Source organism: Oratosquilla oratoria, chromosome 14 (genome assembly GCF_046742065.1).
Source record: "Oratosquilla oratoria isolate Oo_2021 chromosome 14, ASM4674206v1, whole genome shotgun sequence".
NCBI classification, from domain to species: domain Eukaryota; kingdom Metazoa; phylum Arthropoda; class Malacostraca; order Stomatopoda; family Squillidae; genus Oratosquilla; species Oratosquilla oratoria.
Genome location: NC_134790.1, coordinates 41,756,169 through 41,769,510, shown reverse-complemented (window position 1 = coordinate 41,769,510; position 13,342 = coordinate 41,756,169). Strand labels below are relative to the sequence as shown.

General features: G+C 41.6%; 1 protein-coding gene across 1 annotated transcript; it reads right to left on the bottom strand.

The window, feature by feature from the left end:
• Positions 1–709: 709 nt before the first annotated feature.
• LOC143032630 (uncharacterized) lies at positions 710–13,013 on the bottom strand. Its single transcript, XM_076197506.1, has 6 exons — positions 12,975–13,013; positions 9,921–12,423; positions 4,899–5,036; positions 3,983–4,121; positions 3,538–3,556; positions 710–3,220 (listed from the first exon to the last, which is right to left on the bottom strand). The coding sequence occupies exons 1-6, from the start codon at positions 12,984–12,986 to the stop codon at positions 716–718; spliced, it is 5,316 nt and encodes a 1,771-aa protein (XP_076053621.1). The 5' UTR covers positions 12,987–13,013; the 3' UTR covers positions 710–715.
• Positions 13,014–13,342: the final 329 nt, after the last annotated feature.

Sequence of the window (13,342 nt, the reverse complement as noted above, 5' to 3'; positions counted from 1 at the left end):
TTATCCATATGAAACTGGGAATTTCAGCTCAATGAGATTATGTATTGTTAAAATACATACTGAACTATTATATACGAGAACCACTTGCACCGGTAAATGAATAAGGAAAACCTACATATGGCTGCAGCAATAGGTGACAACTATCAAAATGATAGATTAGTGCAACCTCACACACTGGTGCATATGTACTCAAGGCACATTTCGTTTATCTAAAATAAAAGTTTTATCTTAGTACGTGGCACAAGAGAAGGAGAATGTTGCAGATACTACCTAAAAACTCTATCTTATATCACTCTCAGCAAGGTGACTCAGGATTTAAGAAAAACTCATAGTATGTATAAAATAAAAATTCATTATAATTTTTCTTCTATACAGAAATGGACTGTTACTGTATACATATGCATATATATATATATATATATATATATATATATATACACATATATATATACAATATATACATATGTATATATGCAAGTATATATATGTATACATATATATAAATATATATATGTATATATACATATATATATATGTATATATATATATATACACATATGTATATATATAAATATATATATATATATATATATATGTATATAATAAGATGATATATTCATGAAAGTGAATGGGAATTTACAAAATACATTATGATTTTGACAAATGATCAGTCTCAATTAATATTATTTTGAATTTATATAGCATCAGAACTAATCTAATTACATTTGCAGTCATAGAATACAGGGAGACCCTGGATGGGAGCGAAGAGACGGTTAGAGAGAGGGAAGGTCTTGAGGGTGACCACTGTCTCAGGAGAGGAGGCGGTGGTACCGGCGTAAGCGATGGACGTGCCAACGGTATTGGCAAAAGCGACATCAACGCCAATAGGAACAAGGGCAAGTGAGCCACTTGGCTGAACGGCGTTTTGTTCGGCCGACGTGAAGAGAGTGAGGAACTGCTTGGTTCCTCCGACGGAGGTGGCTGCGGGTTGAGCAGCTGAATACATGGCGGTTTCGATTTTGGGGACTCGAGCTGCGGCAGCGTTCCAGGCAGCCATGAACTCGGCAGTGGCCTTCTGTACCTCCTTGGTGGCTTGAACCTGTTGGGGTGCTCCCGAGGAGTACGAGGCAGCCTTTACCACAGCCTGCTCGATCTTAGGAGCTCTGCGAGCAGCAGCCTGCCAAGCAGCCATGAACTCAGCAGTGGCTTGTTTAACATCTTCGGTGGGTTGGACGGGCTTGGGAGATCCGTAGGTGGTGACGGCTTGCTGGACGCTTGAAACTCTCTGAGCAGCTGCATTCCAGGCAGCCATGAACTCCTCGTTGGCTTGTCTTAGAGTTTCGAGAGCTTCTTCGTGTGTGGGAAGAGATATGGAGACCTGTGCAGCAGGTGTGGATTTGACCAAAGTAGATTCGATGGTGGCCACGCGTGAAGCAGCGGCGTTCCAGGCAGCCATGAACTCTGCGGTAGCCCTGGCCACCTCGGGAGTGGGTTCCACAGGTTGGGGAGCTCCTCCTTGGACATGTGTGTGGGCGGAGGCAGCGTAGGTAACGGCGGAGTAATCGGGAGTCTTGGCAGCGAGGGCAGCGGCAGCATCGTAGGCCTTCATGAACTGTTTTCTTGCCTCGTCAACCTCTATTGTGAAACCCGAGGGAGCGATGGTTCCTGAAGCAAGAGGTCCCGTATACTGGGGTCCTTTGTGAGAAGCAGGAGCTGATGGTGTGGCCTGAGGGGCTTTGTAGGGAGTGTGTGCCTCCGGCGAAGCAGGAGAGCGAGCGGCAACCTTTTCAAATGTAGCCAGAAACTCTTTTCTTGCAGCCTCAACCTCCTTGGTGAAACCAGAATCAGTGATTTCTGCCGATGCGAAGGGACCGGTGTAAGTTTGAGCGTCTGGGGTAGAAGTTTTGCGAGCAGCAGCGTCCTCAAAAGCCTTCTGGAAGTCTTTTCTGGCCTGTTCGACTTCTTTTGTGTAACCGGATGCAAGAATGACCCCAGAGGCCTTTTCACCTGTGTAAGTTGCCGTGTCTGGTGCAGCGGCAGCGAGAGCTGCTGCGGCATCATAGGCCTTCTGGAAGTCTCGACGAGCCTGGTCGACCTCCTGGGTGTATCCTGATGCTACGATGACTGCAGACGCTTGAGCACCAGTGGAGGGTTGGGAGGGGACAGTTGGTGCAGGAGAAGCAGCAGATGACACTGAGGCGGTCTTGGTGGAGGCGACGGACGCTCGGGCAGAAGCAGAGTCGAAGGCACGTTGGAATGCATGACGTGCCTCATCCACCTCCTTAGTGTAGCCGGAGGCGACGATGATTCCAGAAGCCATTGGTCCCGTGTAGGTTTGTGAGGCTACAGGTGCTGTGTAGGTGACTGTAGGAAGAGTAGAGACGTCGTTGTCGGGAGCTGCTGCGGCGAGAGCTGCTGCTTTGTTGAAAGCTGCCATGAATTCAGCAGTAGCTCTCTCGACCTCGGGAGTGAACTTGACGGGCTGGGGAAGTCCACCATGAGGAGCAGTAGCAGTGGCAGTGGGAGTGCCGGTTGCGTGGATACCAGACACGTGGTACATGGTGGTCTGGATTTTGGGGACTCGTGCAGCGGCCTCCTGCCATGCCTCCATGAACTCTTCCGTGGCCTTCTTGACTTCGTCGGTGTCCTCAACCTGACGGGGAACGCCCGTGGAGTAGGTGGTGGGTGTAGAGAGGGCTGCATGAACAGTAGCCGCTCTCTGAGCGGCGGCGTGCCATGCCTTCATGAACTCAGCCGTGGCCCGTTGAACCTCTGATGTGGGCTGCACGGGTTGGGGAGGTCCGTAGGTGACACCGACCTCAACAGCACTTGCTCTCTGTGCAGCAGCGTTCCAAGCAGCCATGAACTCTGCAGTAGCTTTTCTGACATCCTCTGTTTGTTGAGCTTGTGCGTGGACGCCAAAAGAAGAAATAGGATTTGTAGGAGCTGACTTAACAAGTGTTGTCTGGATCTTGGGGACGCGAGCAGCAGCTTCGTTCCATGCAGCCATGAACTCGGCTGTGGCCTGGGCTACAGCGGGTGTTGGTTGGACTGGCTGCTGCGGTGCTGCAACATGTTCAGTTATTGAACCAGCTGCTGTTCCTGAGAGGTAGACAAGGGGAACGGGAAGAACTTGGCCTGAGTAGAGAAGAGCCGGCTCGATGGCACAGTTCGGCGTCACTGGATGGCCCACTGCCACCGAGAACAGCGCTGCCAAAGCCTGCGAAATCACATATTTAAGATTTATTTTTGCAAGCTGTCTGAGTGAGGATCAACAAAATACTTCCCTGTATGGAAAAGAGTATGTTATACCCTGGTATGATTTTTCTACTCTTCCTAAACTATGACATGTAATTCTGCTCCTCACAGAAGTTGCTGTTGCTTAACTCATCATGAGACACTAACTCACTGGTTTTTACTCGGATGCTTTGGATTTAAAAGAAATATTGATCTGGCTTATACTGGACATTATCATTGATCTGAGAACTTCTGCTCCATGAAAGATAACACTCAGAAGTACGGTGTTTTCGTTCTTACAGTTATGGGCTGATGTACACTTAAAATAAACATAATATTGCCTATAGTTAAGATGAACGCCTTACTTAGGAGAAGGGTGCTGCTTGAATGTCATGATCAGCTAAAATGAAATATCAAGTACACTTTTATACGGAAAATATTCATTGAGATAAGTTTAATCTACAGAAAGACATAACATATAGAGTAAAGCAGTGAATTATGATAAATGAAATTTGTAAGATAATGAAATTTCTCTAGGGGAATCAGCACTGGTAAGCAAATCTTGTTGTTGTACATCTTGATAGGCTCATTGTCCCCCAAAAAGGTGGGAAAACTCACCAGAGATAACATGACTTGTTAGTTTGTTGGTGGAGGTGCAAGTGCATTGGTGGAGCAAGCGCCGCGTTTTATAGCTGGGCAATATCCGGAACAATCCCCCTGTCCCTCCCATCCCCACCCTCCTTACCGGTCCATTGGCCTCCTCTGCCAAACTCGTTCTTCCTCAGGGTACCTTACAAATACTTTTATGATCTTCTGAACACAAGAGTTTATACACAGGTGTTGCAGATTACTTTTGTTTCCATCAGTGTGACAGCGGGTGAATACTGCAGATAAATTTAGTTTAGATCAGTTTGTCAGTGCCGTGCCCAAAATTATATGTACATGCTCTTGTCATGTTAACGCTATAGTGAGCAACTATCGTCGAAATTAATCTAATGAAAACTGATTTTGGATTGCAGTGATTGGTATTTTTGTTGATAATCTTGTGATGAACTTGTTAGTACTCTGCCCAGTAATGAACCCAAGCTTATTATGAACAAAATTTCTGCTCCTTGACACTGCGTTTTTACGGATATACTGTCAAAGACATATAACTTATTTTTGGGTAATTCTCGGCGATTTCACTGATGAAAACGAATTTTGGATTAAAATGAATAATATTCTTGTAGATAAATCCGTGATGGACTTATTAGTGCCTCAGCCTGGTATGCACCCAAACACATTTTGAGTAAAAGTTTCTGATCTTTGATACTTCGATGTTACATATTTCATCGTTTGGGATAGACTATAAGTTCACGGAAAACCTTGGTGCCCATTGACATGACTCTCCATTTTCCCTTCTTCCACAGCACTGTATGATGTATTGGGAACATTACTTCTTTGTCATGAATATAATAGAATTAGTTGACATCCCAGCGGACTAAAGTCTTGCAACATTCATATATGATCGAAAACTAATACCTACTCATAAAAGAATTGTGATTACTTTTAGCTTCTACATTCCCGCCTTTCTAATGCCCTGTTTAAATCTCTTATTTACCCCTTCTGATTCCTCCATCTCTTCGGCGCGGTATTAACCCCAATGATGATGAAATAAGTACCTCTGCTCTTGATTTTTCTTTGTCGTATAGAGGATATCCATTTCATTTTGTAGATGTCGGGCCTCATATCTTGTATACCGATAAATCTGATCTCATATTTGTTGAGGTTATGAGCTGACAGTACCAGTGTGCTTGATACTACGACAGTACATGTGAAAAATTGTTTAAATAAATATGTTATGACCTATTTCATTGCTGAAACACAGAAACTTTCATATTATAATCTATAGTATATTCTTTCCAATTTGTAAAGGTACTTTTTGTTTCTGATAACGTTACTGGAATTGAACTGAAAATTCTAATACATATTTCTATATTCAGTACCTCAACCAAAATATGCAATGGTGATTTGAGTGCTCTATTTAATCTGTACATTTCAGTAGTAATTCTTTTTGCATGTTTGTGCTTTGTTTGTTTACGTTTAATTCCAACTATTCTATGTTAAGTATAACTGAAATCATGCATATTCCCATATTCCATGCTATTTCATCGACATCACTTGTAAAAATCAGAGCAGCATGCAATCTGACAGTGTGTGGTCATCTTGTATTTTCTACATTAATTAACGAAAATTTCCTGTTGTATTAGATAAAGTTTGCTATAATAAGCACACCCGTCAAACCTCTTTTATTAGGAAGCCATTATATAGATGTGGTATTTTGAACGTAGAATTTAAAACTTTGTATATACACGTCAGGCTCAAGAGTATTTGAGCTTTTTTTATTTCAATAATGGGTTATTTGTAATGCAGATTATCATATGTTTGTTAAATGAAGACGGTGAAATGCTGAAAAATTAAATTGATGAATTTTTTCGACCTCAAGACTTAAGAAGAAAACATGATTTTTTCAGTCTTAGTAGATTTAATAAGGACATTTCTTTTTTGCTTAAAACAATACTTATGTTTTTCTTCCTGGTTTTGCGCAACTTTTTTTTCCGTAATAGTGAATCATCGTTGCTTGCCTTGGCAATACACGGGCAACGTTGTGACATCTGGCCTGGTTGATGTGCATATTAGTGAATAATAATGGTAATAGTTCAAGACAAAAATTCCTTATCTCTTTTCTTCCTCATTCGCACAAATGTATTCCATGTATGATTCCTTTGCATCACATATAGCTGTTACGAAGCGACTCCTTTCCTATCTCACTTCCATCAGGATATTTTATAGTACCTTCACTTAACAATCTTTTAATCGCTCTAAATTATTCTTATAAAAATCCCCTTACTTTATTTTTTCTTGAACCTTCTGGATACTTGCGTATCTTATTCTCTTCATATTCCACATTCATACTATTTATATATGCTTGGGACAAAAACACACGTGTATTTCCATCATATCAGGATCTTTTTAATTATGAAATGATTAAATATGAAGACAAAAAATAAGATAAATAGTAGAATTTTACCAAGATATTTGATTGTCAAATACCACAGTTTACTTGTTAGATTCATCTGTAGACCCTGATGAAAAAAAAAAAAAAAAAAAAAAAAAAAAAAAAAATATATATATATATATATATATATATATATATATATATATATATATATATGAAGTGGCGTACACTTTAAAAGAGTATGGCAAGAGCAAAAGCTCCTGAAGAAAATGAAAAAAAAAATCTTCTGAAAGTCTTACTAATGCAGCCAAATAACTACAGGCCTATAAGCTTGACTTCAAACATAGGAAAAATGATGGAAACTATCATCAGAGATGCTATCAAACATCATTTAGAAAATAAGTGTTTGATGAATGATAGCCAGCATGGATTCAGACGGAAATGTTCTTGCATGACCAACTTACTCGAATTCTACAACACAGTCATCTCGAATTATGACAAAAGAAATAATATAGATTTAATATATCTAGACTTTGCAAAAGCTTTTGATACCGTCACCCACGAAAGGTTACTAAATTAGCTTCACACGGAATAAATGGTAGCCTATTAAGTTGGACTAGTAATCGATTGAAGGATCGGAAACAGAGAATTGTTTTAAATGTCAAAACTTCTAGAGGGAAAAATGTTACGAGTGGAGTTCCTCAGGGTTCCGTTCTTGGGCCACTTCTATTCATAGTAAATATAAATGATATAGACTGCGGACTAAAACCTATTGCCTCCAAATTTGCTGATGATAAAAAAAACTGTGTGGAATACCAAATGATCACTTACATCAATTAGATATTCAAGACGATTTAGATACATTACAACAATGGTCTGAAAAGTGGCTAATGAAATTTAACACAAGTAAATGCAAGGTTATGCACATAGGTAAAAATAACAGTAAGTACGATTACAAGTTATTTAGAAATTCGTTAACAGAAGTGGATAGTGAAAAGGATCTCGGCGTAATTATCAGTAACGATCTCAAATCATCTAAACAGTGTAATTCAGCCTCTGAGAAAGCAAATAAGATTCTAGGACTGATTGCGCGATTTTTTTATTTCAAAAGTCCATCACTCATTAAGAATCTATATAAATCGTTAGTTCGTCCACATTTGGAATATGCTGTTTCCGTATAGTCACCGAATCTCATTAAAGACATTAAGAGATTGGTAAAAATACAACGGCGAGCCACAAAACTGATTCCAATTATCAAAAATAAATCATACGAAAAGCGACTAAAACATATGAATCTGTTTTCCCTAAAAAAGTGTAGACTGAGATTTGACTTGATACAGGTCTTTAAGATTCTAAAGGGAATTAACATCAAAAGTGACAAGATTTTCACACTAAATGAGAATACGACATAAAATAATGGTCTCAGAACTGTCAGGAAATATATTTAATGTGGAAGTGGGTAGAAACAGCTTTGACAACCGTGTATTTAATGAATGAAATAAACTTCCTGCAAAAGCAGTGCAATGTACGAAGCTTTATGATTCGTGTAGATAAACCTCTATGCAAGATGCTGTAATGCCTGTCATTTATTTTTTATCATTTGTTCATTTGTTTGTTATTATTTGTCTGTTTTTTGTTTTGTTTTGTTATTATTAGCTTATTTTTTTTTATTTAATACGATGTATCTGTCGGTTGATTATTATTTACTATTTATCTGTTTGCTTATTACTTAAGTATACCTATGCATTTATCTATTTTATGTATTATTATTCATATAATCATAATTTTCATTTATTTATTTTGTTTATCTATTCTTATTTATCATTATCATAATTTTTTTTCACATCCGACCTAGTTATGGGCCAAAAGGTCTCCTTTCGGCGTGCTCAACCTTTGTAGTCTTTTGTAATCCAAAGCAGCTCAATGACCTCATCCATAATAAATATTTATCAGTCCAAGACATATATTCTTTACTACAACGCCGCCTCTATAGTAAACGGTGATAAGTATTCAAAAGTATTTAAGCATTAGGAAAGGTCACAATAACTATAACAAATTAGTTATAATAAAAGCTTACATGCATTAGGAAAGGTCATTGACTTATTTAATGCCCAAATAGGGCTGTTTAGCGTCTGGGTCCTCATGAATTCGTTGGTTTGGCACTAAGAAGAACATTTAAGTCATTCTCCTGTAAGTTCATTACAGGCTTCCTCACTTTTAAACATCAAAGATCCCACTATGATCCAACGCCTAGGATTTGTGTCTTAAGTCAAAATTGAGTTCCCATTTCTGATAGGTTTATTGTGAAGGTTGTCTGTGGACATGGTCATAGTTGTGTCTAGGCCCGTTGTTTTAAAAGTGTCAAGATAACATTCGTGACAATTTTGTTGTTGTTATCTTAATGTTGGATAACACAAGTCTTATAGCGACTGATTTGTTTGACGTCTCTCCTTAAAAGATAGTTAATTTGATCCTCATGTACTCATGAGAAATTAATACCTCTGGACAGGTTGGGAATCGCATGAGTATCTCTCGTATCAAACAAAAACTTCTTTAACCTTAAACTCAGGTTACAAACAACACAAGTGAGATTTTTGCTTGTCATACTGAAATGTATCTTTTCTTAATCCTGTTTGCACCTCTTGAATGTGTCGTCTCTACTGGTCACATCTCATATCTAATTGTTTATGATATAGAAATATTCAACATACGACCTAGTTGATATTTTGAGGATTACTCTTCCTTTTATATATATATATATATATATATATATATATATATATATATATATATATATATATATATATATCTTTTGGAAGTAGGCCATTAATAATGCATGCGTTGTTAAAGTCAACAGTGGAGACAGCATTATTCTGTTTATAGAATTTCTTTTCTATGTTACGCATCAATGCACATTGGTGCGTAACATAGAAAAGAAATTCTATAAACAGAATAATGCTATCTCAGCTGTTGACTTTAACAACGCATATATATATATATATATATATATATATATATATATATATGTTTATATATATATATATATATATATATATATATATATATATATATATAATGTATTATTTCCTTGCCTTATTGGAGGGCCACTATTTTCAAACGTTTGAAAAGTAGCCTCATCTTTTTATGTTTTGAACGCTGATGTATCAGGTTGACAACCGCTGCCAAATAAGCTAAGGAACTCAACATGGCAATGGTAATGAATGACTCTTAAACATGGCCAAACTAGCTACTTGCCTAATTTCAGATCCTGTTGATGTATTATATCAAGAGAAACTATTGGCAGGTTTTTACTCTCTCGAGAACTTATCAATTCTACTCTTTTACCCCTTGAAGATGAAAAACATGTTTCAGGTGATTGCACAAATATTTTCCTCTCACGTTCCAAATAGCATAATGGATTCAAGTGGTAAATAAGTTCATGATATAAATAAAATTCCAGCTTTATTTTCATGTTTCTTCTATAGAAAGAAAAAAATATTTACATATTTATGAATATGTTATGAGCCATAAAAATGGCTTTAAATTTGAATGAAAAAAATACTAATTTTCAATATTGCACGGTTGTGGAAATGAGAAGAAATAACAATAATTCTTAAATCAGATATAGATATATATATAGGTTTACTATATACCAGTTTGATTTCAAATGGAGAGGTGGGCGATTAATCGCACTTGCAATTATAGAAAACAGGGAGACCCTGGATGGGAGCGAAGAGACGGTTAGAGAGAGGGAAGGTCTTGAGGGTGACCACTGTCTCAGGAGAGGAGGCGGTGGTACCGGCGTAAGCGATGGATGTGCCAACGGTATTGGCAAAAGCGACATCAACGCCAATAGGAACGAGGGCAAGTGAGCCACTTGGCTGAACGGCGTTTTGTTCGGCCGACGTGAAGAGAGTGAGGAACTGCTTGGTTCCTCCGACGGAGGTGGCTGCGGGTTGAGCAGCTGAATACATGGCGGTTTCGATTTTGGGGACTCGAGCCGCGGCAGCGTTCCAGGCAGCCATGAACTCGGCAGTGGCCTTCTGAACCTCCTTGGTGGCTTGAACCTGTTGGGGTGCTCCCGAGGAGTACGAGGCAGCCTTTACCACAGCCTGCTCGATCTTAGGAGCTCTGCGAGCAGCAGCCTGCCAAGCAGCCATGAACTCAGCAGTGGCTTGTTTAACATCTTCGGTGGGTTGGACGGGCTTGGGAGGTCCGTAGGTGGTGACGGCTTGCTGGACGCTTGAAACTCTCTGAGCAGCTGCATTCCAGGCAGCCATGAACTCCTCGTTGGCTTGTCTTAGAGTTTCGAGAGCTTCTTCGTGTGTGGGAAGAGATATGGAGACCTGTGCAGCAGGTGTGGATTTGACCAAAGTAGATTCGATGGTGGCCACGCGTGTAGCAGCGGCGTTCCAGGCAGCCATAAACTCTGCGGTAGCCCTGGCCACCTCGGGAGTGGGTTCCACAGGCTGGGGAGCTCCTCCTTGGACATGTGTGTGGGCGGAGGCAGCGTAGGTAACGGCGGAGTAATCGGGAGTCTTGGCAGCGAGGGCAGCGGCAGCATCGTAGGCCTTCATGAACTGTTTTCTTGCCTCGTCAACTTCTATTGTGAAACCCGAGGGAGCGATGGTTCCTGAAGCAAGAGGTCCCGTATACTGGGGTCCTTTGTGAGAAGCAGGAGCTGATGGTGTGGCCTGAGGGGCTTTGTAGGGAGTGTGTGCCTCCGGCGAAGCAGGAGAGCGAGCGGCAACCTTTTCAAATGTAGCCAGAAACTCTTTTCTTGCAGCCTCAACCTCCTTGGTGAAACCAGAATCAGTGATTTCTGCCGATGCGAAGGGACCGGTGTAAGTTTGAGCGTCTGGGGTAGAAGTTTTGCGAGCAGCAGCGTCCTCAAAAGCCTTCTGGAAGTCTTTTCTGGCCTGTTCGACTTCGTTTGTGTAACCGGATGCAAGAATGACCCCAGAGGCTTTTTCACCTGTGTAAGTTGCCGTGTCTGGTGCAGCGGCAGCGAGAGCTGCTGCGGCATCATAGGCCTTCTGGAAGTCTCGACGAGCCTGGTCGACATCCTGGGTGTATCCTGATGCTACGATGACTGCAGACGCTTGAGCACCAGTGGTGGGTTGGGAGGGGACAGTTGGTGCAGGAGAAGCAGCTGATGACACTGAGGCGGTCTTGGTGGAGGCGACGGACGCTCGGGCAGCAGCGGAGTCGAAGGCACGTTGGAATGCACGACGTGCCTCATCCACCTCCTTAGTGTAGCCGGAGGCGACGATGATTCCAGAAGCCATTGGTCCCGTGTAGGTTTGTGAGGCTACAGGTGCTGTATAGGTGACTGTAGGAAGAGTAGAGACGTCGTTGTCGGGAGCTGCTGCGGCGAGAGCTGCTGCTTTGTTGAAAGCTGCCATGAATTCAGCAGTAGCTCTCTCGACCTCGGGAGTGAACTTGACGGGCTGGGGAAGTCCACCATGAGGAGCAGTAGCAGTTGCAGAGGGAGTGCCAGATGCGTGGATACCAGACACGTGGTACATGGTGGTCTGGATTTTGGGGACTCGTGCAGCGGCCTCCTGCCATGCCTCCATGAACTCTTCCGTGGCCTTCTTGACTTCGTCAGTATCCTCAACCTGACGGGGAACGCCTGTGGAGTAGGTGGTGGGTGTAGAGAGGGCTGCATGAACAGTAGCCGCTCTCTGAGCGGCTGCGTGCCATGCATTCATGAACTCAGCCGTGGCCCGTTGAACCTCTGATGTGGGCTGCACGGGTTGGGGAGGTCCGTAGGTGACACCGACCTCAACAGCACTTGCTCTCTGTGCAGCAGCGTTCCAAGCAGCCATGAACTCTGCAGTAGCTTTCCTAACATCCTCTGTTTGTTGAGCCTGTGCGTGGACGCCAAAGGAAGAAATAGGATTTGTAGGAGCTGACTTAACTAGTGTTGTCTGGATCTTGGGGACGCGAGCAGCAGCTTCGTTCCATGCAGCCATGAACTCGGCCGTGGCCTGGGCTACAGCGGGTGTTGGTTGGACTGGCTGCTGCGGTGCTGCAACATATCCGGTTGTTGCACCAGTTGCTGTTCCTGAGAGGTAGACAAGGGGAACGGGAAGGACTTGTCCCGAGTAGAGAAGAGCCGGCTCGATGGCACAGTTCGGCGTCACTGGATGGCCCACTGCCACCGACAACAGCGCTGCCAAAACCTGCGAAATCACATATTTAGGATTTATTTTTGGAAGCTGTCTGAGTGAGAATCAACAATATAAATCCTTACATGAAATAGAGTACCTTCTTCTAGGTTCTGATTCTCTACCCTTCCTAAACTCAGACATGTAATCTTACTCCTGATAGAAGTTGCGACATTACAAGGACAATTCAACTTTAAAAAGAATATTGCTTTTGATTATGCCAGAACTTTTACTCCATGAGATAATACGGAGAGGTAGGCTGTTTTTGTTCTTACAGTCACAGACTGGTGTACACTTAAACATAGTTTTGACAATAGAGATAGTTGCCTTACCTATGAAAAGTATGCTTATTGAATATCATAATCAGCTAAACTAAAAGATAAAGTGCATTTTGATACGTAAAATATTGAGATAAGTTTAATCTGCAGAAAGACATAATATCTAGAGTGGGGCAGTGAATTATGATTAACGAAATCCATGAGATAATGAAATTTCTGCTAGGGAGTCTGTGCTTGTAAGCAAATCCTATTAGGCTCACTGTCCCTCCAGAAGATGGGAAAACTCACCAGGGATAACATGACTTGTTAGTCTGTTGGTGGAGATGCAAGTGCATTAGTGAGGCAAGCAACGCCTTTTATAGCTGGGCAATATCCGAACCAATCCCACTCCCCCTTCCCAACCCACCCTCCTTACCGGTCCCTTGGCCTCCTCTACCAAACTCGCTCCTCCCCAGAGTACCTTCCAAGCACTTTTTTTTCTCTCTCATATGTTTCTGTGCTTGTCTTGTTTCCTCCTAATGTTTTTCTGCATACGATCCTCTGAGCACAAGAGTTTACAAACGGATATTTCTGGTCACTTTTGTTGTGTGACAGCGGACGCATGCTACAGTTTGATTTATTTTCGATCAGTGTGTCAGTGCCGTGCCCAAAATTAT